The following is a 20,619-nucleotide window of genomic DNA, read 5'->3' as shown; positions in this document are numbered from 1 at the left end:
TGGATGGTTTATTGGTAACTTTCGTGTCCTTCCTTAGCTCCAAAACTATCATTTCCACAAAATTTCCATTTCTCTAAATGTTCTTAATGTGAAAACCTTTAAAAAATACTATAGTTGTCCATTGAAAGAAGTGGGTGTGGTTATAGAAAGTGTGAGTAAGGATTTTAGCTGTTTACCTTCTTAAAACACAGTGAATTTCCTTAACCCTTGTTGCCATGGTGTTGAAAGGATACGCATTGTGTTTCTAATTGTTGTTATGTGCTTGGCACTCTGGCTGGGTAGGTCTCCAGAGAGCTTGCTTTTTGTCTCTGGGGCTTTGTTATCAGACAGACCTGGCTGAAACCTGGCTCTGTCATTTACAAGTCAGAGACTCTGGAACAATTCATGCAGCTCACTTTCTTCACTCCAGCTTCCTCAGTTGTTAAATGAAGACAATGCTACCCAGCCCTCAGGATTGCTGTGGCAATAAGAGATGTGTCATAAGCAACTATTGTGGTCACTATTAACATTACTTCTTTGGATAACAATCTGTGAGCTTTATGTATAAATGGGAAGGACTTGGTATGTACTCATCAACACATTAACGAGCATTTTTTGAACATTGGTTATGCGCATGACAACTCACATAAGGAAGATTTCTCTAGTACGGTGGTTCAGATACAGTTCCTGACTCAGCAGTGTTCAGCATCATTTGGGAACCTGTTAGAAAATGCAAATTTTAGAGCCCCACCCCAGATCTATTGAGTCAGAAGCTGTGGGCCAAGGCCCACCAATCTGTTTTTCAACTTGTTTTCTGATTCTGATGCAGGCTTAAGTTTAAGAACTTCTGCCGTTGTAACGCCTTCCAATCTAGTTGGGGAAATCAGATCTCTCAGAGAGGAGAGGACGAGGACACCTGTTAAATGGGGGGCCACAGTACAGCATGTTCTCAACATTTTTTCTCTGTTGGAAACAAATAGCATGATATCCCATGGACAGACAACACAATTCAAAGACTAACTGAGTTATTTGTGATTGGAAACACTTTTTAGAACCATACCCCTTTCTTCCACTGGGGGGAAAAAGTAGCTATATAAAAAAAGATCATCAGTATCCAGTCACTTGTAACACAACTCTCCTTGGTCCCTGAGCTCCAATACATTGAACCAACAGTGTTATAAAGCTAGTTATCAAAATTAAGAAGTATGTGGCCTTGGATTAGACCTGAAGGAGCAGAGCATAATTAAGTGGAAAGGGAGAAGATGAACAATCCAGAAAGGATAGCACCTTCTGTTTACAGAAGATACAGAAACATAATACCAAATAGGCCCTTAGGAAGGAGTAAGAGAAAAGAAAAACAAGTAAATAAAAAGCAGAAACTACGACTTCTGTCATTTTCAAAGATGCCAGTTGAAATCAGTCTGGAATATTTTATATCTGCAGCCCTGCATAATCTGAAAAAAATCTGAATCATGACAAATTAAATTACATTCTGGGTTGGAGAGTGGAAGGAGAAAAAGCAGTGTGAAAATAATGAAACTAATTATTTTTAAAACAAACTGATGAGCACCTCTGTAGCTTACATGTTTTGTCCTTCAGAGTCATTTCCTGTAAGATCATCAGTCCTGTGATCACTGCTCCTATTCATTGTTTCAAGGTGGCACCACACCTCCTCTTCCCAAATGTGTTAAAAAAAAAAAAAAGAAATGAAAGGAACACCTGGGTTCCATCAAGAAGACATTGTAACTCTAATGAAAACCTTGTTTTAAACGTCAAGTGCACCACCTGTGTGTGTTTTCTCAATGATGGGTATATGAGACTGATTTTTTTCTTTATGAAATATTCATTAAAAGCGAACATTTATCAACTATAGTGGTATACTCTCTTATGCTTAGAAGACACTGCCACTCTCTCTGTCGCTCTCTCGCTCCCTTTTTGGTAACGAACAGTACATTTTCTGCTTTGTATTTCCATGTCTGTTTTATTTATTCATGTCAGATCACAAGAAGTGGAAGGATACTTTCTGAAAAAGAATACAAACTAAATATCATGAAGAAGGATCACCAAAAATATATCCGGGAGTGCCTAGCTCAGGCTATTTTCCATAAAGTTCTTGATATGGAGGTAAAGTAATTACATTTTCTTTATAATAGATACTTTCTAATATGACAATTAATAACACTCCTGTACCCAGAAGCCGAGGAATTCCTCCTGTATTTCATGGAAAAGGAATGGAACAAGGTTCCCTGAGAAATACTCTTCTACTCTCTAGGTAGCAAGGTGCCAAGAGACTAAGCTTTTCTCCGTTTCAGTTAGGAAAAAATATGGACATCAGTATATATTTTGTGGTATTTAATTTAACAAATGTAGATTTTTAATCCATAATGGCTACTCAAAAACATACCGGCCCTCACCATCTGTACCTCAATTTCCATTTGCTAAAAAAAAAAAAAAGTGACATCTGTTTAAATATCAGTAATTCCACTGCCATGAATTATTTCAGATTTGTTATTCTTTTAAGGTTCTGAAGCTGAGCCGTATGCTAAATTTCAGGGAAGAAGCATTGAAACATCTGCTGTCCCTCCTACTTTAGGCCACATTGGTCAGCGTAGATTCATAAACTAAGCATCAACAACTTTTTTTTCAAGTCTGACATGGCATTTTTAGTAGGATATCTAGCTAACTTGATAAATTATTTTAGCTTTGCTCCATGGAACTTATAGTTTCAAGCATCAACACCATTTTAATCTCCATGAAAAAGCATGGCACTTCTTGGCTTGGCCATGCAGCAGTAAATCAGAAAACTTGGCTGGTGAAAGCCTTGACCTGTGAGTGCAGTAAACATTTATGAACAACTGTAGAATCACCAGTAAACCAATACTAAGTGTAGTGCCACTTAAAATATTTATTATTATGCTACCATTATATTGAGCAAGTGTTGCATTCAGATAAGATATGATCTGTTAATTTAGGAATTCATTTTAAGTTTTATATCATGTGCATGAATTATGTGGGATCATTGTTTATGGTCCCCAAATTCACTTGCTTATAAGAGTATTAGTTGGAATTCTGCAACTAGTGTTAAAAGAATAGTACAGTAAATTAATCTATACCTAGTTTCAAATTTAACCAATAGATACCAAGTTCGGTATTAGCTTTGATCTTTGAGGTTTAGTTTTCCAAATTTTCATGTAATTGACACATCATAACTGTTAAATATGTTATTATTTCAGTCTTCATACATTCTTAAAGTTTGGAATAGATACCTTAGATAAGTGTTAATATGTAATATATAATTTTATAAAATGTAATATATAATTGTGATATATAATATATTAATATAATTAACAAATGGAATATGTGTCTCTAAATTGTCATATGTGTCTCACATTTAGTTTATGACGATGCTGTTTACTAATGCTGTTATATATTAATATTCATGTATTCATGCATACAAGAAACGTCAGTCATTAACTGTAGGCTTACCATGTGCCAGTATGAAGTTATGTGATGTAGCCGTGAGATGTAAAAACAAAAAAAATCCAAAGCCAAAAAAAAGCAAAAAACAAAATTAAAAACTATTGTGGAAAGTGATCACATGTTAGGAGAGAGGAAAAACCAACCGGGCTCCAGGAAGATGGGGATAATGACTTGCCTCTGTGAGAGTCAGAGGAGGCTGAACAGAGGTCCTGCTATTTGAACTGGACCTGGAAGGCTAAATGAGGCACCACAGGAAAGCCTGAGAAAGGCATTGGAGAGACTGAGGACCGCAGACCTGAGGTAAGAGAAGAGAGGACACCGTGGCTGGGCAAGAAAGCTCACTGAGGCCAGACCACACAGTGGGCTGGTTGAAAGAGCAGCAGGAAGTGACACTCTTCAGTAGGCCAGGGCCGGTTTCTGGAGGGCCTTGAGTCCCCAGCGAGGTTTGGAGTGTAGGTGATGAGGCGATGAGATGTTTTTTCAGCAGGGGCGTGAAGTAAATGAGCAGAGCCGTGTTAGAAAGATGATGTTGCTAAAAATGTGGGAGATGGATTAATGAGCTGGAAAAGATTGGAGGTGGGAGGTCAATTAGGAAGCTGTTGCCGAAGGGTGAGGGCTAACAGCAGTCGTGGAGACGCTGGGGAGGGGCAGCTCTCCCAGATGAGAGGAGATGTGAACCGGAAGAAAGATTGACACTGACTGAACGGGGAGGGCTGGGGAGAAGGAGCCAGAGCACCGCTGGGGGGCGCTAGCGCGGCAGGTGGCGCGCGCGCTTGATGGAGCTCAGGGACTGCCGCGCGGGTGGAGGGGAGGCTGGGAGCTCAGGGACTGCAGCAGGGCTAGGAGGGAGCTCTCGCCTGGTGGAAAACCAGACCCCACAGAGAGCCGGCAGGCTCTCACAAGCTGCGGGAAGGGTGAAACCCAGAAGTGCTGGGGAAAAGAAGGAATTTGGTGTGACCGAGAAACAAAGACGTTGGTGGCCTTGGTGAAGACGGGTGAGGTTGAGAGAGATGGCTGCAGATTTGGGCATAAATGGACAATGGAAAATGGCTGGTAGTGAGTGTAATGAGGTGTGGTGATCCGAGGGTGAGAGAAGAAGGGTGAGGGAGAGAGGAAAGGGAAGTATCTGAAGAGGGCTGATGATACTCGCTAGGGAAAGATCGAGCCTGCAGGGTCCCACGGCTGCACGAGGGGATCAAGGACACAGGAAAAAACGCTTTTCAAACGCCCTCAAATGTGTCTGAATGATTTCAAATAGTATTGTAAGCAGCTTACTTTTACATGAGGTTTATTTTTAAATTTTATAATTAATATATTGCAGAAAATTAGGAAAATTCAAGAACGGACACAAGGAAAATAACTTCAGAGAATCCTTCCTCTCAGAGAGAACTGCTGTTGACATACATTTCCTTTTAGTCTCTGTTCACAGTTATGCATTAATAAAAATATGCTAAAAATGTGGGGCCAGAGTCTTATGAAAAGTAAATAAATAAGAGCAAAGAAACAGGAAGTTAGCGTCCAGCAGACTGAGCACCAGATGACAGTTTCACCACTGACCGTATGTGTGACCTGGGAGCAAGTTTCTGGTCCTCTGCCTCCGTTTCTGCACTCATGCAATGAGACCGCTTAGCAATTAGCGTTGTTCAAGAAGAGATGACGCCCACAGGATGCCCCTTCCTGGCAGGGGGCAGCCACACAGTTTGAACTTGATCAATTAAGTTGTATTTCTGTGCAATTCCATATTTTACATTTTTCCCTCATGACATGTATTTTCCATTTTTTCTTTACAAAATCTTTATGAATCTTATTTTAATGATTATATTCTATCCCGTTATATGGATGTGTACCAGCGTTAACCATCCTCTTTAAGATTTATACTGCTTCTGAATTTTTACTTTGAAGAAAAAATTCCTTTCAGGTAGTATCTTTGTGTATAACACAGATATGTTTTCTTTTAATTCCGATTTCCTCCTAGGTTTGGAAGTGAAATGTGTCGGTTAAAGGGTAGGGACACTTTTCACTGCTTTATATTAGGAATCGGCTTTCCAAAGAGTTGTACCAATTTATATTCCCACTTGCACACTTACACGGGTGATTCTTCTCCACCTCAGTGACAAGGTGGGGGAGGGGTAAGTGGGGAATACAGTCAGCTGGTGAGATTATTTTCCTCTTAAAAAAAAAAACAACTTTGCTGTGATTGACGTGATTCTCTCCTCTCTTCTTTCCCTTGTGCTTAGCGTTATCATCAGCTTGAAATAAAAAGAAAACTGGAGACCTTAGCTAGGAAGGAGCGAATTCAGAGATTTAAGGTAAGGAGCTACATAATTCTTTTACTTCATAATATTATTTTATGATTTTAAAAGTCAGTGGCACCATTATTGATGCTTTTTGAGGCACTTTACTTTTGAGTACTCTCGGCTGAAGTCAGGTGATAGTTTCACCAAGACTATCTTGGCCCCCCAAATAGGGGCAAAGCTCATGGCAAAATAGGGGCTTCTTCTGCAACTTTGTAAAGTACAAAGCTTTCAAAGCAATCACGGAAACACCCTTTTCAAGTTTGAAATTCTGTTTTTGTCTTTTCTTGATTGATATGTGACAGAGACCCAAGGATTTTTGTTTTCTGTCTGAAAAAACTGGAAATAGATGGTGATGTTGCCAATGTGATGGAAAATGGCATTCTCAGAGTTATCCAGTGGCACATTTTCATGCACAGGTGACCCTGGAATACAGTAGGAAAGATCTACCTTGGCAAACAAAAGCCTAAGATTTAGACGTTCTGTACAAGGCATTTAAAAATTTCCTTATTTGTTTTTATTTTTATTTTTATATTTGATATCCCTTCTTTGCAGTCAACTTATGAAGCATATACATTTGAATCAGGGGTTGAGAGGTTCAATTAAGCATGTCTGAAAGATTTCATTTGAGGTTGGCAGTTTTATTCAATTTCCTGAGCCATTTGAATGGTCAGGTAATTCTTCATTTTCTGTGTTGTGTCACAAATGTGGGGCCCAAGATACATTTCACAAACTAAGGAATACTTGTAAACTTTCTGGAGAATACGTTGCCACATATAAGGTGACAATTTTTCCCTCTTGCCTAATAGACACAAATCTGCCTATTCCATCATGATAAAAAGAGAATCTTGTTACAAAAGTATTGTTAAATAACAGCAGATAGGCCATTTTTTCAAGATCAGAAAAGTTGGGGACACCTGGGTGGCTCGGTGGGTTAAGTCTCTGCCCTCAGCTCAGGTCATGATCTCAGGGTCCTGGGATTGAGTCCTGCGTCGGGCTCTCTGCTCGACAGTGAGCCTGCTTCCCCTCTCTCTCTGCCTGCCTCTCTGCCTACTTGTGATCTCTGTCAAATAAATAAATAAAAATCTTAAAAAAAAAAAAAAAAGATCAGAAAAGTTGGTGTGTAGAGATTTGTGGTTAATTCAACTTTGCCAATATTATCCTACATAAAAGACTGAGTTATAAATTCTCTAACTTACTGCTGGAATGTTGATGGAGAAAAATGGTCCCTGGAAATAGTGACAAACGCTGCTGGAAGCTGTGTGGGATTCACTTTCACCCCGGTTGACGGACGCGCTAACTAAGCACGTGAACATGTTACAACCCTGGCAGAAATTCCTGAGAGACACTCCAGTTCCTCCCTATATGATTTTTATTCAAAACAATTTTCACTTTGTAGCTGCATTTGGTGAAATACCTGTGGTTTAAGTTCCTCATATAATATGCAACCCTTTTGCTTGGGGCATGATTTCATTATTTTTTTAAGGTAGAAAAGTAATAGTTTCTGGTAGTCTTTACTGACCAAAGCTGTGAGGAACACCATGCTTCTTGTAGTGATCTGTTTAAAGCGGATTCCTAAATATTGTTGCTAAAATCCACTGTATCCATAGCTGTTTCTTTGGGTACAGCTGTTTCTTCCAATATAGCAGACTGAAATTCCTGCCTCTCATTATCACACCCAATGCACCACTACAGCTATGGAAACTTTTTCTGTCATGATAGACCTCAGGAGGAATACTTTTGAAAGTAATGAGAAAGGACTTCTTTAGTAATACAGTATCTCTTAACCGTCAGGCAATAACATAACCTTTATTGCTAATTATGCATCAATTTGTTCAATCACTTTCTTATTCTAGGGAGAACCCACAAGATGGTCTGTAGAAAACAACATGCCAGTCCTGTCTCCCCACCCACCAGCTGGCCCGAAAACTAACCGTGGCCATAGTGTCCTGGTTGATGAAGGACATTCCAGTCCAGGAACACTGGTGAGTCATATCAAATACTCTATCATGTACCATTCTGACTAAATAATATATAATTTCTAATTACTCTCAGAAGGAATTCTCTCTGAGTGCTTTTCTGTATAATTCTGTGAATCCTACTGAATGCCAATGTGGTCTTCTATCTGTTCAACTGTCTTTATTGAATGCCTCACTTTTAATCAATATCACACTTGTCAAATCCATTTTGCTTGTTAGTGCTAGAGTAGTTTCTTTAAAGTGCAGATTACTTGTTACTTACATACCCACATGCCTTCACTGGCTCTGTGACATTTTTTAGAAAAACCCAGACTTTTTCACCTGACATTTAAGACCCTAAGCCATACGACCTCAATTTAGCCAAACCAATATTTCCCCTCATGATTACCCTTTAGCACTCTACAATGCAGCAAGATTGAACCACTAGTCATTCCACATATGTCCTGTGTTTTCTGATCTCTGGACTTTGTCCTCGCTGTTCCCTCCACTTTCACCTTACCTGTCAAACTTATTTTATGCACACGAACTCAATCATACCATATAGCCTGTTGGGCCAGATACTTATATTTGTGTTTCTTTTATCAAAAGCATGGGCAAATACTCTAACGTAAACATAGTTAAATGTGCGGAGATTCTATTTAAAGAAATTGCCCAAACCGTTTCATCCCAGTTTGATTCATTTATAATATAGAGATGGGATTAGTTTGAAGGAAGGAGAGGTAGCTTGAAACAATATATAGGTACAGAAAAAGATTTGCAGAATATTTGCTGGAGGTTGATGGTTTAAGCTGTAAATGAATTGCTTGATCACATCTTTATTCTTGCTTTGTGTGGCCTAATATATTTCCTTGTTAACATGAACTTTTTTTGGATTGCACAATATTTAGGGAGAAATTGCAAAGCTTTCACAGATTGTTGAAGTAGGTTCATCTCGTATAGTGTTAAGCTTTGACATTTCTCAAAGGTAAATATGTTTTGACATTTCCCGATGAACAGCTCAAGTTATGAAAAGCAACCATCTTCCCTTTGTTGTTATCATATTTCCAAGCTTCATTTAAATGTAGATGTACACAAATAATGATTTTTTTTTTGGATGGCAAATTCACTAGGCTCTCAAAAGCTTAAACTGGTTGAAACAAAAGAAACAATCAAGTGCTGTTTTCTATCTTCCCACCTGTTTCAGAGAGGAAAAAAGCCCTTGAAAGGCTTTCTTTTCAATTTTCCAGCTGAACACCCTCAATAAGTAGTTTATGATACATCCAGGAGATCTTAATGTGGCAGGAGTGAGAAAGTAATTTTAAAATTACAGGAAACACTGACACCAGCACTTCAGAAGCCTTTCTGTCTGGTAAACCACGATTCTTCACTTGGTTACCCCCTAGGGTGCTTCTGCACCGTAAAGGATACCTATTGTGATCTTGGAACTGTGGTTCCCATTTTACAGAAATTCAAATCTTCATTTTCTTTCTCTCAGCCTGGATACATATCCTTTAAATTTGACTCCTGACCAGCAAGTGCCTTGGAGATGGAGATAATAATCCTCTTGGGATATTGCTGTTGAATTTACTTTTAACTATCTTGAAAAAAGAAGGAAAACATCCAGTGAATAGTTATTGCACTTGGTCACTAATTGAACCTAAACCTTCAGAGTAGCAGATAGGCTTTTAGCTGCACCATGCCCATTAAAACTGTGGAAAGCCATTCAACTCATTCTGCACAAGCTTGGAAAATTCACCCCCAGAGATCGTCTAGTAAGAATTAGAAATGCTCAGCTAAGCTGGGTAATCACCAGGTAGTCAATTTCAATTCACATTCTGGTACAGTTTTGAAAATGTTAAGCTACAGTGCCATATTTATTCCAAGAAAATATATTGCAAACAGTTTAAAATATAGCAAATTTAAGGTGGCTTCTGATGTGAACTACAACAGTTTGTAGCTCACAGCTGTTAGTTGAATGATGCAAATTTGTTTTTAGATATAAATGTAATCAGTTAAACATTTGACTGCCATATTCATCTAACTGAATGATATTTGTATGCAAATGCGGGAAATAAAATTTAGAGCACAGAAGCCAATAGATCATGTTCTAGTTTATAGTAACCTGCTTTCTTAAATTCCTACAGTAGATTTTCAGCATGCTTGTGTTCAGTTGAATTACTTGACAAGAGAGAGTCTTAGGCATTATTTGTTTCACAGAGTTCAAAAGAATTCTTTTGGGTGATCTGATTCTCTTGTTCAGAAACCTCTAGTTGGATTTATCTTTGTGGGTTTTAAGACATTTTGCCTTTTGGCTCATGTACTCTCCTGTCCTGTTTCTTTAAATCAAATGTTGCCTTAGTTAATCCACTTGGCTTTCTGTATTGGTCACAAAATAGGTTTGTATGCAGAGACCCAAAATAACAATGACTTAAACATAAGGATGCCCTCCCCACCCCAACACGCTTAGGTGAATCTCAGCTGGTGTGCTCATCTCTACTCTATGAAGTCATCAAAAGCTCAGACTCCTAATTTGTCATTAATCTGCCAAACTTAGTGTGTTGCCTTCATTTACATAAGCCAAGATGACAAATTGCTGTGTTGATAGTTCAGCCACAGGGAAGTGGGTAAAGGGAAAGTGATGGCACACTTCTTGTAAAGGCATGATCTGGAGGTTTCCTATATCACTTCTGCTCACATCTTATTGACCGAAACTGAGGCATATATCTGTACAGAGTTGCAAGAGATGCTAGGAAATGTAGTCTTTATTTATGATAGCCATGTTCCCTGATAAAAAATTCTGTTACTAGTGAGGAAAGAAAAACAGATATTGGGGAATATTATTTCTGCTACCCTTCCCATGTCTGTCTCACAACTGGCTTTCTACCTACCTGGATACTCAAATTTATCATTTTTCTTCTCTGCTCACCCATTTTCTTCCCTTGCTTATACATTTGGATAAGATGCTTTTGTGAAAACTTGAATTTTTCCTAGCCTCGTTGGTTTATTACAAATAACATTTAATTCTAAGTTCTGTTAGGTTTTAGATATTCTGTTATTGTTGTTATTGTCTCTTTGGCAGTATTTGTGTAGTTTATTTGGCACTAATTGTCATATGTTGCCAATAGATGTTAAAAATTACTTTTCAATTTTCTCATACCACATATAGTTGGAATCCAATGAATGTTGACTTAACATTTGGTGACATATGACATGCTTGTCAAGATGGCACTCAGACCAATTTTTGGTGGTAGGAGCTGCCCTCTCATCATTTTTTTATGGATTACACAATGCATTTCCAGAGTTGAATATTTGTTGTTCACTGCTCTTGACTCAGTGCATTAAGCATTGTTCATGAGTCATTTATACACCATCCTTCTAACCCAAATATACATGGATTATTCTTAACAGGTTTCCAACTTTTTTGTCCTAATAGAACAACAGGGCCCAGAGACTTGTTTTTCGTTTTTTGTTTTTTTCTTTTCAAAACATTGCTGATCTTTATACTAAACTTACAGTATTCTGTCAGTGCCACAAACAGCATTTCTAATGCTCCATACTGGTCCTTTTGGTATTCTCTGCAGTACATTCTTGATTGGAAAATGCATCAGTCAGGGTCTCAGCAGGAAACAGATGGCTCACACAAATAGGGTAATTAGGAAGAGTTTAATAAAGAAACTACTTACAAAGATGTCAGCAGGGTTAAGGAAAACCCACTGGGGATGTTAAGTATGTTGGGGTCAACACCCTGGGAAGCATAGCACCTAGGCCAGAGACGGAGAGGGAAGGACTGGGTCCGAGCACCAGCAGACAGTCCTTATAAGCTAGGAGAGGATGGCCTGACAGGAGTTCTGGATTCGGTAGAGAGACGCAGCTGGCCCAACACAGCCTTGGTGGGAATGGTTCAGGAGAGTTAAGACCTCAACCACTTGCCTCTTGTCCTCTGATCTCCTGCCAATGCCTTCACTGGCCATGTCCGACCAACATCCAGAGAGTAGTAGGTGTAGCCCATGAAGAAATGACTCCCAGATGGCAGAGCAGGACAGAGAAGGCAGAGAAGAAGAGCAAATAGAAACTATCCAGCCTGGAAAACATCTCTATTTTCACACAGTGTTTTCCAATTGCCAGTTACTGGTTCTCATTTTTACTTTCCTGGCATTTCAAGGGAGAAGTTGAAAAAGTGGTAATGCATTATAGTTAAGCATCACCTCTCTTCTTTTTGAATCATATTGTCTGCTTTTACTTCACCATTTTGAAGATGTAAAGAACTTACAGTAGTTTATGTTGAAAACATTTAAACGGAAATGAGTCCATTCCAATCATACTCCTTTAGATCTCAAAAATAGGAACATTATTCAAGGTAGCATTTGATTGAGCAAAACCATTTTATGCACTGAATAAATTAGGTATTGTCAGCAAGTTTACAAAACGAATTAAATATGGGAACCTAACAGAGAACATTTCCTTTGTCTAGAATACTCTATAATTGTGGCATTTAGTTATGTAGAGGACTTCCACGCCATATGTTTTAACAAATACTTTGGGTCATAAGGCTATGTATAATGGAAGGACATAATTAAAGTTTAATCTGTTCAGTAAAAAGGCACCATTAATTACTCTAGGCAATTTGTTGGGTTATTAATTGGTTCTGGAAACATGTCAAGATACTAATTTAAATGGAATTTTTTCCCCTAATTGTCTAGACAGCCCCTCGACCATACACTGCCCCAGGAAATATGCAGCCTCCAATTCGATTAAAGCCTCTTCCCAGTAATCCTGTGGTGGGAACTGTTCCCAAGATAACTTCGGGATCCAGATCGAAAACCTCATTGCTGGAAAATGAAGCTCCATTTCCCATTGGGGTAAATGTTACTTCTTCAAGAAATATCTTTTTATTCTTCATGGGAATATTAGGTTATCACAAGTTTTAAGATGCAAGATTCAATTAATCTACTCAGTGAAATTTATATTATGCACTTATTAAGCATTTACTAGGTACTTCTATTTAATTATATTTTACTTTAACTGGAAGGCCTATAATTTGTGTTATTAAGGAAAATGAGTGAGGAATAGATTTATAATAATTTAAGGTTGTCTCTCATTAATTTGAACAGTTGTATGAAAAACAAAGAGAGGCTTCTTATATGACTTCCATCAGAACAGACCCAGTGTTGACTGATTCTAAATTTTACATGCATGGAACCTAGAAAATGAAACTTTCCAAGAATAGGTTTGCATTTGCATGCTGACTTACTTTACCGTCAGTGTATGAAATTGCTTCAAGTTTGACTCTGGAGAAGGTTGGATATAGAAGAAAAAGTATGTCCCTCTTTAAAAAATGGTGAATTAATCACACATAGGAGCTTAACTTTGCTTCCTTTTCAAGGTTATGTCTCTGGTAATTTTAACTTATTTTAAGAGAGCACCAGAGGGAAACATGGTAAACATAAAATACAAGTTACTCAAACAGGGACGAATAATTAAGACATTCAGTAATGAGGGAGGGTATCATTTGTATTTCTAACATGAAGAAGAAACACTTGCCAGCTTAAGAAGGAACCTGTGTCATGAGAACAATTGTCACTGTGTTCAAATGGGTGAATTTAGTTCCATTTCTTATTAGGAAACCTAAGACATATGAGATTAAGATTTTTTTTTTAATTAAGATATTTTTATCTAGAACTGACAGATAACCTGGATACTAAGAAATGAATCCAGACAAATAAATGATCGTGTTTCATTATAAAAGTATAATATAACTCTACAAATAATAACTAATATTTTATCCATTTAATATGCTTTTCAGGTTATGAAGCACTTTTCACAAACCTTATTTTAGCTAATTAAACAGTATTTTCTAGAAAGAAGGAAAAATTAAATCAAGAGTGGTAGCACTTTGTCGAAGGAGTAGTTCTTAAGTCTAGGCAGAAGCTTTTGGGGTATAAGTCAGTTAGGCTGACACTTTAGGATCTGGGGTCCACATTGAAAGCCTGGAGATTTCCTGTTTCAGCTAGTGTCCAGGAACAAATATGTCCTGAGACATTGCCTCTAGTTAACAAGAATAACACAGAACAAGCTCATCTGTCTTCCTATAGTAAAGCAAAATCAGCAGCCAAATCATAATCAAGGGCCTTTAATTCACCAGATATCAAATAATCAAAGCTGTAGAAGCAGTCCATTATCCTGCTATAGACAGACCTCCGTGAGAAGCCAGATCACAATGAGAGGGTTGCCTAGTGAGCATGGAATCAGAATGAGGGTATATAGGGGAATGGAATCAGGTTAAAATGGGTTGATGTACCTATCTCATCTTAGGAATGGGCTTGCCAAAGGTACCAGAAAACTCAAAGGTCTTTGGCTAACTCCCTGTGTCTTTCAGGAATAACTTTGCCATTAGGACTAGAAATATTTAAAATCCAATGGGTGGGATTTTCTCTCCCCTAGATAGTGCTTGGATGGGTACATTCCACATTTGTCAAGGTGATTTTATTATTTTTTCTAAGCTCCTATACTTTGATAGATTCTTTTTCCTATTAGATATGTAAATACTACTAATCAAGTAATATTCAAGTTCTGCCAGCTAGGGAGAGATTTTTTTTTTCTCTTCAGCTGATTTTCCAGTTCTGCTCCGAGCCATTGGATGGATTTATTAGTTAAATCTGCATAGGGCCTTTTATTTTCCTGTTTGCAGGTTTTGGGGTATGAGTAATTGAGGGATAGGCACTTAATGGTGACTTTCTTAGGCTGACAAGATTGAGTTTAATTCCATGTTAATTTAAACTAGCTAAACATATACTTTTCATTCAGTAAATATTTATTGGGCACTTACTATGGACTAGGTCCTGCTCTAGGCATTAGTGATATATCAATTATCAAGGCCTACAGAAGTCTCTTAACTTACTGGAGCTTATACTGCAATGCTGTATAACTACGCTGTCAGAAGACATGTTATTTTTCCATGGTGTTGATGATGAAGATGATTTAATGTAAATCAGACAAGAAATTTCTAAAGAAGTAGTAGTCTTTATGAGTGCTGAGTATGTAGTGAGTACCTACCAAATTCTTATTGTTTTCTTAAAACATAGACGTTATGAATGTGGGAATTGTTGGAAGGGACAACAGACATAAGCAAGTTTCTAAGTATCAGGAGTGAAGGTCTTCAATTTAGGCAAAAGCAATCTGGTCAAAAACAGAGTGGGTTAAGATGCAATTGAGTGAAAATCGTGACTTAGTTCATAATGATTATCCTTACAATAAGAGTTTCTCATACACTATTGCTAAGTATAGAAATTAGTATAACTATTTGTTAAGGCAGTGTGGAAATATGCACCAATATTTTAAATGCTCAAGCATTTTTACATATAGGAATTTATTTTAGGAATATATAGATATGTGAAGAAGAATAGATTCAAGAATGCTCAGTATTATAGTATTTGTAATAGTGAATAATTGAAGATACCTAACAATTTAATAGGATGTTGTTTAAAAACATTATAGTTTGTTAAAGTATGTTAAACAAAAAATATGAGGTAAACTTATTTTTACTAGCATGGAAAGATGTCCAAGACACTGTGGGCTAAAAAAGCAAGGTAAGGAATGGCATGGTAATTTTTTAAAAAAATTTATTAAGCCATTTCCAAATAAGGCATACAACTGACCGATAACTACTTAGAAATAATAATTTTTTAAAAATCTCCAAGTCCCCAAAGTTCTGGATTCATTGATTTTATTCTTATTATTTTCACTTAATTTATATTTGTTGTTACAATATCAATGCACACCATCACAGAAAAATTGGAAAGTGTAAGAAGAGAAAAATGAGAACATAAATAGCTCCTGCAATATCACCTATTTTAACAATTCTAAATTCATTGTTGAATATCTATTTAAATCCCTCTCTGTTCACATAAATGTTGTTTTTGATCAAAATATAGCCTATATGTGCCCTTATTTATCTTGCTTTTACTTATTAGCAGTGAGAAATATTTGAAGAATGATTCCCATTTCTTAAAATAACTTTTCATTCTATTTAAGCATCTCAAAGAATAAATTGGCTGAAAAGAAACGTACCAAATAAATTGGTATAAAATGGGTAAAAGTGATTAAAGATGACTTCAAGTTTGGAAAGCTACCTCAGAGGCACAAAAATGACCAATTTATAAAAATACCAAGATTCAAATATATTTGAAAAATATGATATGATGATTGATTACACCTTTGGTGCTTTTTAATTTTTGATTAGTACAGAGATACATTTTTTTCAAATAATACAAAGATATGTAAGATGGAAAATGGTATCTCCCAATAATCCAAATCCCCAAAGGCAACCCTTAGTTCAAAGTCTTCCAGTCATCCCTGATTTTATCAAAATCCACATACAAATTCATTTAAAAGAATTGTGTGATCACATCACATAGACCTTTTTATGTCAGGATGAATAGATTCATAGTATTCTTTTTGAAGCCTGGTGAGAATCTATTACAAAGACAAAAAAAAAATTTAGTTAAATATTCTCCTTTCGATCGTTCAACTGAATTTGGTGTGTGTGTGTGTGTGTGTGTATGTGTGTGTGTATGTGTGTATCCTTTTACACATTTACATCAACATATTGTACAGTTATCTTGGTAGGGTTTATTCCTACAAGTTGAATATGTAGGAAAAAATAAGCTGAGTAGAGTCTTTGGGTCAGAGTCCGCATTTGTTTCCTTGACATTATATTATCAAGGAATATTATAACCCCTGGATGGGTGAAATCAATGTAAGAAAAGAACTAACACCCCATTGTTAAGTGAACTATCCAACCCTGCCTCAAAGTACAATTCTTCCACCTCCTTGATTTTAAACTGTTAAAGATTTAATGGATTATTGAGGAAAAATCCCAAAGTACTATAACAATGTCATCACTGTGTATCTGACATAAAAATATACTTCAATAAGGTTAGGAAGTCATGAAAATTTAACTTGCTGTGGATACTATGAAATGGCATTTTTCAATTAAAAAAATGAAGTGTTTTGAGTTTGCCTATTATTATCAGTTGTATTTACATGCAATGTAAATCATACAGTCTTGTCTTTAATTTTGGGTTTCATTGGTCACTACTACTGTTTCACTGGTTGTTATGTCATGAAATGTGATTACAGGGCAAGAAGGCAGTGATGAAGTTCAAGAACTCCATGGACAATTCACAGGGAGTGAATCGCTATCAACTTCCAAACATTAACAATTACATGATGCCTATTCCTCCTCCACCTCCTCCCCCCAGTGGAAGAATCACGAGGGAAAATAGACTTGAATCATGGAGAAGGAGAAGATTCCGTCCAACCACTGCTCCAAATGGCTTAGATCCTCTCTTTACCAGGGTGAATATGTAATCAAGTTTTCTTTTATTAATCGAGCATAGATTACCTTGTGCTATTAAATTTCTAGATGTGCCATACAAATGAATCTAGTGAAATCAAATGTAAAATGCCTTTATATAAATATAATAATTTTATAAGTGTAATTCTAAGCCTGGATGAATCTGAAATCAAATATTTGAGTAGCTCAGTTCAGTAATTAATTTAGCACTATTAATAAAAATTCTACTAAATCTTGTGGTCAAATTTAGTTTATACAGTGCCCATTTCTAAATTATTTATTTCCTTCAGTTTGCCCATTCAATCACATGTTCTGAGAAGCATTATGACATTTAACTTGTGAAAATTCAGGAACTTAAATATACCCCAAAACATAATATGCCATATAAAATATCTTATTAAAGTTCCTTTTAATGATTTTTGGGAAATTACTGTATAATATTTAGAAAATTCTTTCTTTCAATGTTCTTTGAAAATATTGTAGCTTGTTGTACTCATTTTCTCAAAATGCCAAAGAAAATAGTCCTATGGCCAGTTAGACTTTATATAGATAGGGGCTAGTATGAAAGCAGAAGATCCCTTAGCTTTTATTGTGTAAAATAATAGTAATGTATAATTTATATATTTAATATATATAATTTATATACATATAATTTATATATATTTATAAAATATATAATTTATAGTATTTATAAAAATAATAGTAATAGTAATTAGGTGTAACTGCTGTGATTATTAGCAGTTAGGAAGTCTGAGTTTCACTGAGAATCAGGGAGTATGGAGCGGCACAGTTCCTATAAACCTTCCTCACTCTGACCTGCCTTACTTCCTCCTTGTCCATATCTCTGCCCCAGCAGCTCTCCTCATCAGAGTCTGAATTTGGTTCCTTGAAGGTTTTAAGAGCCTCTTCTGGAGAAGTCAGAGAGGGCAAGTCATGAGTGTTTCCTAGGAAAATGGGGATCACCAGGGTCAGGGCATCTAGTCAGGTCTTGGTGTGGACCAGTGTGGCCATGGGACACCTGGCAGAGATATGATCAGGGGAATGGGTTTTCATAGCTGGTCACAGAGAGAACAGTCACTTCGCTAGCCTGTGGTCAGGATGAGTGCCGCAGACAGGCACAAGAGCCAGCTTCCTCTGAGCACTCTGCCCCGAAGTTAGCAACGCAGCATGGTGTCAGCTGGCATCCTGGCTTCGAAAGACCTTAACGTGTCTGTCTTTCTGAGTCACAAGGTTTTAGCCTGATTTGGCCTTTTGTTTTGTTTCCAAACTTCTATTCTGTTTGGGGAATGAGAGAACAACTACACTAATGCTCTAATATTCTTATCTTTTTCTTTCCTATTTTCTATTTCTTAGTCCAAATTGTTCTACTTGCTGGAGATTTCTTCAGTTTTATCTTCCACACATTCTACTGAGTTTTTTCTTCTGGTGCCTTTTTTAAATTCTAAGAACTTCTTTTGTGTTCACCGAATGTTACTTTTCAAAAGCATCTGGCTCTGTAGGATTTTGGTTCTTTGGTATTTGTGGAGACTTCTTTGTGGGCTAATATATGTTCAGTGTTTGTAAAGAAAATGAGCCTCTCAGTGTTGGGAGTAGAGTTCTACAAATGCCCAAAAGATAAGAAATGTTAATTATGTCATTCCTGTTTTCACATGCTTAGCATTCTTATTTATCTGCTTTCTCAGTTCCTGAGTTCTAGAGATAATTCATTCTCTGTAATCATAGATCTGTCTGTTTCTCCTTGTAATTATGTCAAATTCTGCTTTGTAAATGTTGAGACTACCTGGCTGTATGCTCTTAGCTTTAGGATTCCTCTATCTTACTATGAGGTGATTCTTTATGAATCTTTATGATTAAAAAAAGGATCCTCTTTATCACATTCCTTTTGGCCTTAAAATCTCCGTTGTCTCACAGTACTAATTTTCTTTAGATTAGCATTTAATATACAGTATTTAATAACATATATTATATATATATATTCTTTTACTTTCAGCCTTTTAATGTCTTTGAATTTAAGCTTCAGCCTTTAAATGTATTTAGGTAGCATGTAATTTACACTTTAAATTCACTCATTTTATGACTACCATCCTCAAAACATCCTCCAAATACTCTTAAAAGGTGGGGGAGGAGGGAAAAGACAAAGAGATATGGCTTGCTGGTGATCCACCCCCTGTTCCCCCAGGAATGTGCAGAACATAGTCTCTGCCTTCTGTGTTGTGCGTCTCTAGGGGATGGTCCATGGAACCAAATGACAAGGTGTGGTACATCCCACAGCCCAACAAGTCGCCAGTGTGCCCAGTTGCTTTGTTTCCTCTTGTTCCGGGACTGGCAGAGCTTTTATACTTCTTTACAGAATCCATGCGACTTCTTAGATTTGGCTCTGAGGTTTTCCTCCACATATCCAGATTTTGTCCTCACACAGTATTGTTGGTTACCTGTTCTATACAGCAGCCTGTTAAAAAGGGGATGGTCCTATAAATAGTATTTATTAATATAAAAAGATAGGCTTTCAAATAAGAAACTACTTAACCATTATGGTTATCAATTTAAAAACAAAACAAAACAAAACAAAGTTGGTTTCTAGTTTTTATGTGTTTTGTGTAATCGAGCTTCTCCAGGCATGAACGAGGCTGGGTTTCTTCTCTATCTAGTCAAGGCCCCGCCCCACCCTTCAAGAGCCCTGTGGAATTGCTGGTGCCTGATTGGTAGGGTTTCCTGCCCCTCAAATTTGACATGGTGAAGCCCGCTCTTCCATTCAGGTACCTTGTATCTCATAAAGCAAGACCTTTTCCTCAATAAAAATCTCAAAATCTAGGCTCAAAACCTAGGCTTCCTTCTGTCTGCATCCCACATCAGTTAATTGCTAAATCTTCCAGATAGAGTATCCAATAAAAATATAATGCAAGTCACATATGCAACTTTAATTTTCTACTAACTACACTAAAAAATGTAAAAAGAAACCTGTGAAAGTAATTTTATTAACATACTTTGTTTCATCCAGTATAGTCAACATACTGTCATTTCAACATGTAATCAGTGTGAGTTTTAATGAGTATCGAACAATTTTTTTTCATCCTACGTCTTTGAAATTCAGTAAACATTTATATTTATGGCACATCTCATTCAAATGAGCCTCCTTTCCAATGCCCCCCCAGACAACAGGGTAAGCGGCTGCTGTCTCAGACTGCACAGCTCTAGCACGGGGACAGGGGCTCATGTATCTGACAGTCCTTTTCCTTTCTCAGTGCTATATCCCCAGGTCAGGGGCTTGCTACCTCATTCTTTACAGGGCTGTTGCAGTCATCTATGGGCTTAATGTTCTGCCTTTAAATTGACAAATAGCTCAATTTAGCTTTTATTGATTATGACAAGCACTGTGCTAGGTGCTGAGGTTACCAAGATGAGTGAAGCCAAATCCTTAGTCTCAGAAAGATTGCAGTTAGCCAGGAGTCAGAAATATCTACAACTAACCATGACACATTGTGGTGAGTACATTCATGGTGGTATAAATAAAGCACAATGAAAACGCAGAGAAAGGAAATGCTAGCTTTGAGGA

The 20,619-nt window shown here is 37.1% G+C and overlaps 1 protein-coding gene across 1 annotated transcript in view; it reads left to right on the top strand.

The window, feature by feature from the left end:
• The window catches only part of LOC111142900 (glutamate rich 3), a 77,579-nt gene that overhangs the window by 8,684 nt on the left and 48,276 nt on the right, over positions 1-20,619 (top strand). Inside the window, 5 exon segments of the mRNA XM_022496285.1 lie at positions 1,978-2,103; positions 5,697-5,768; positions 7,610-7,738; positions 12,412-12,570; positions 16,850-17,068. Coding sequence (XP_022351993.1) covers positions 1,978-2,103; positions 5,697-5,768; positions 7,610-7,738; positions 12,412-12,570; positions 16,850-17,068 — 705 coding nt within the window.

This window comes from Enhydra lutris, unplaced genomic scaffold, assembly GCF_002288905.1.
Source record: "Enhydra lutris kenyoni isolate GAN:26980312 unplaced genomic scaffold, ASM228890v2 scaffoldscaffold9, whole genome shotgun sequence".
Taxonomy (NCBI): Eukaryota; Metazoa; Chordata; class Mammalia; order Carnivora; family Mustelidae; genus Enhydra; species Enhydra lutris.
Note: the sequence above shows the minus strand (reverse complement) of the source record. Positions and strands in the feature narration are given on the sequence as shown.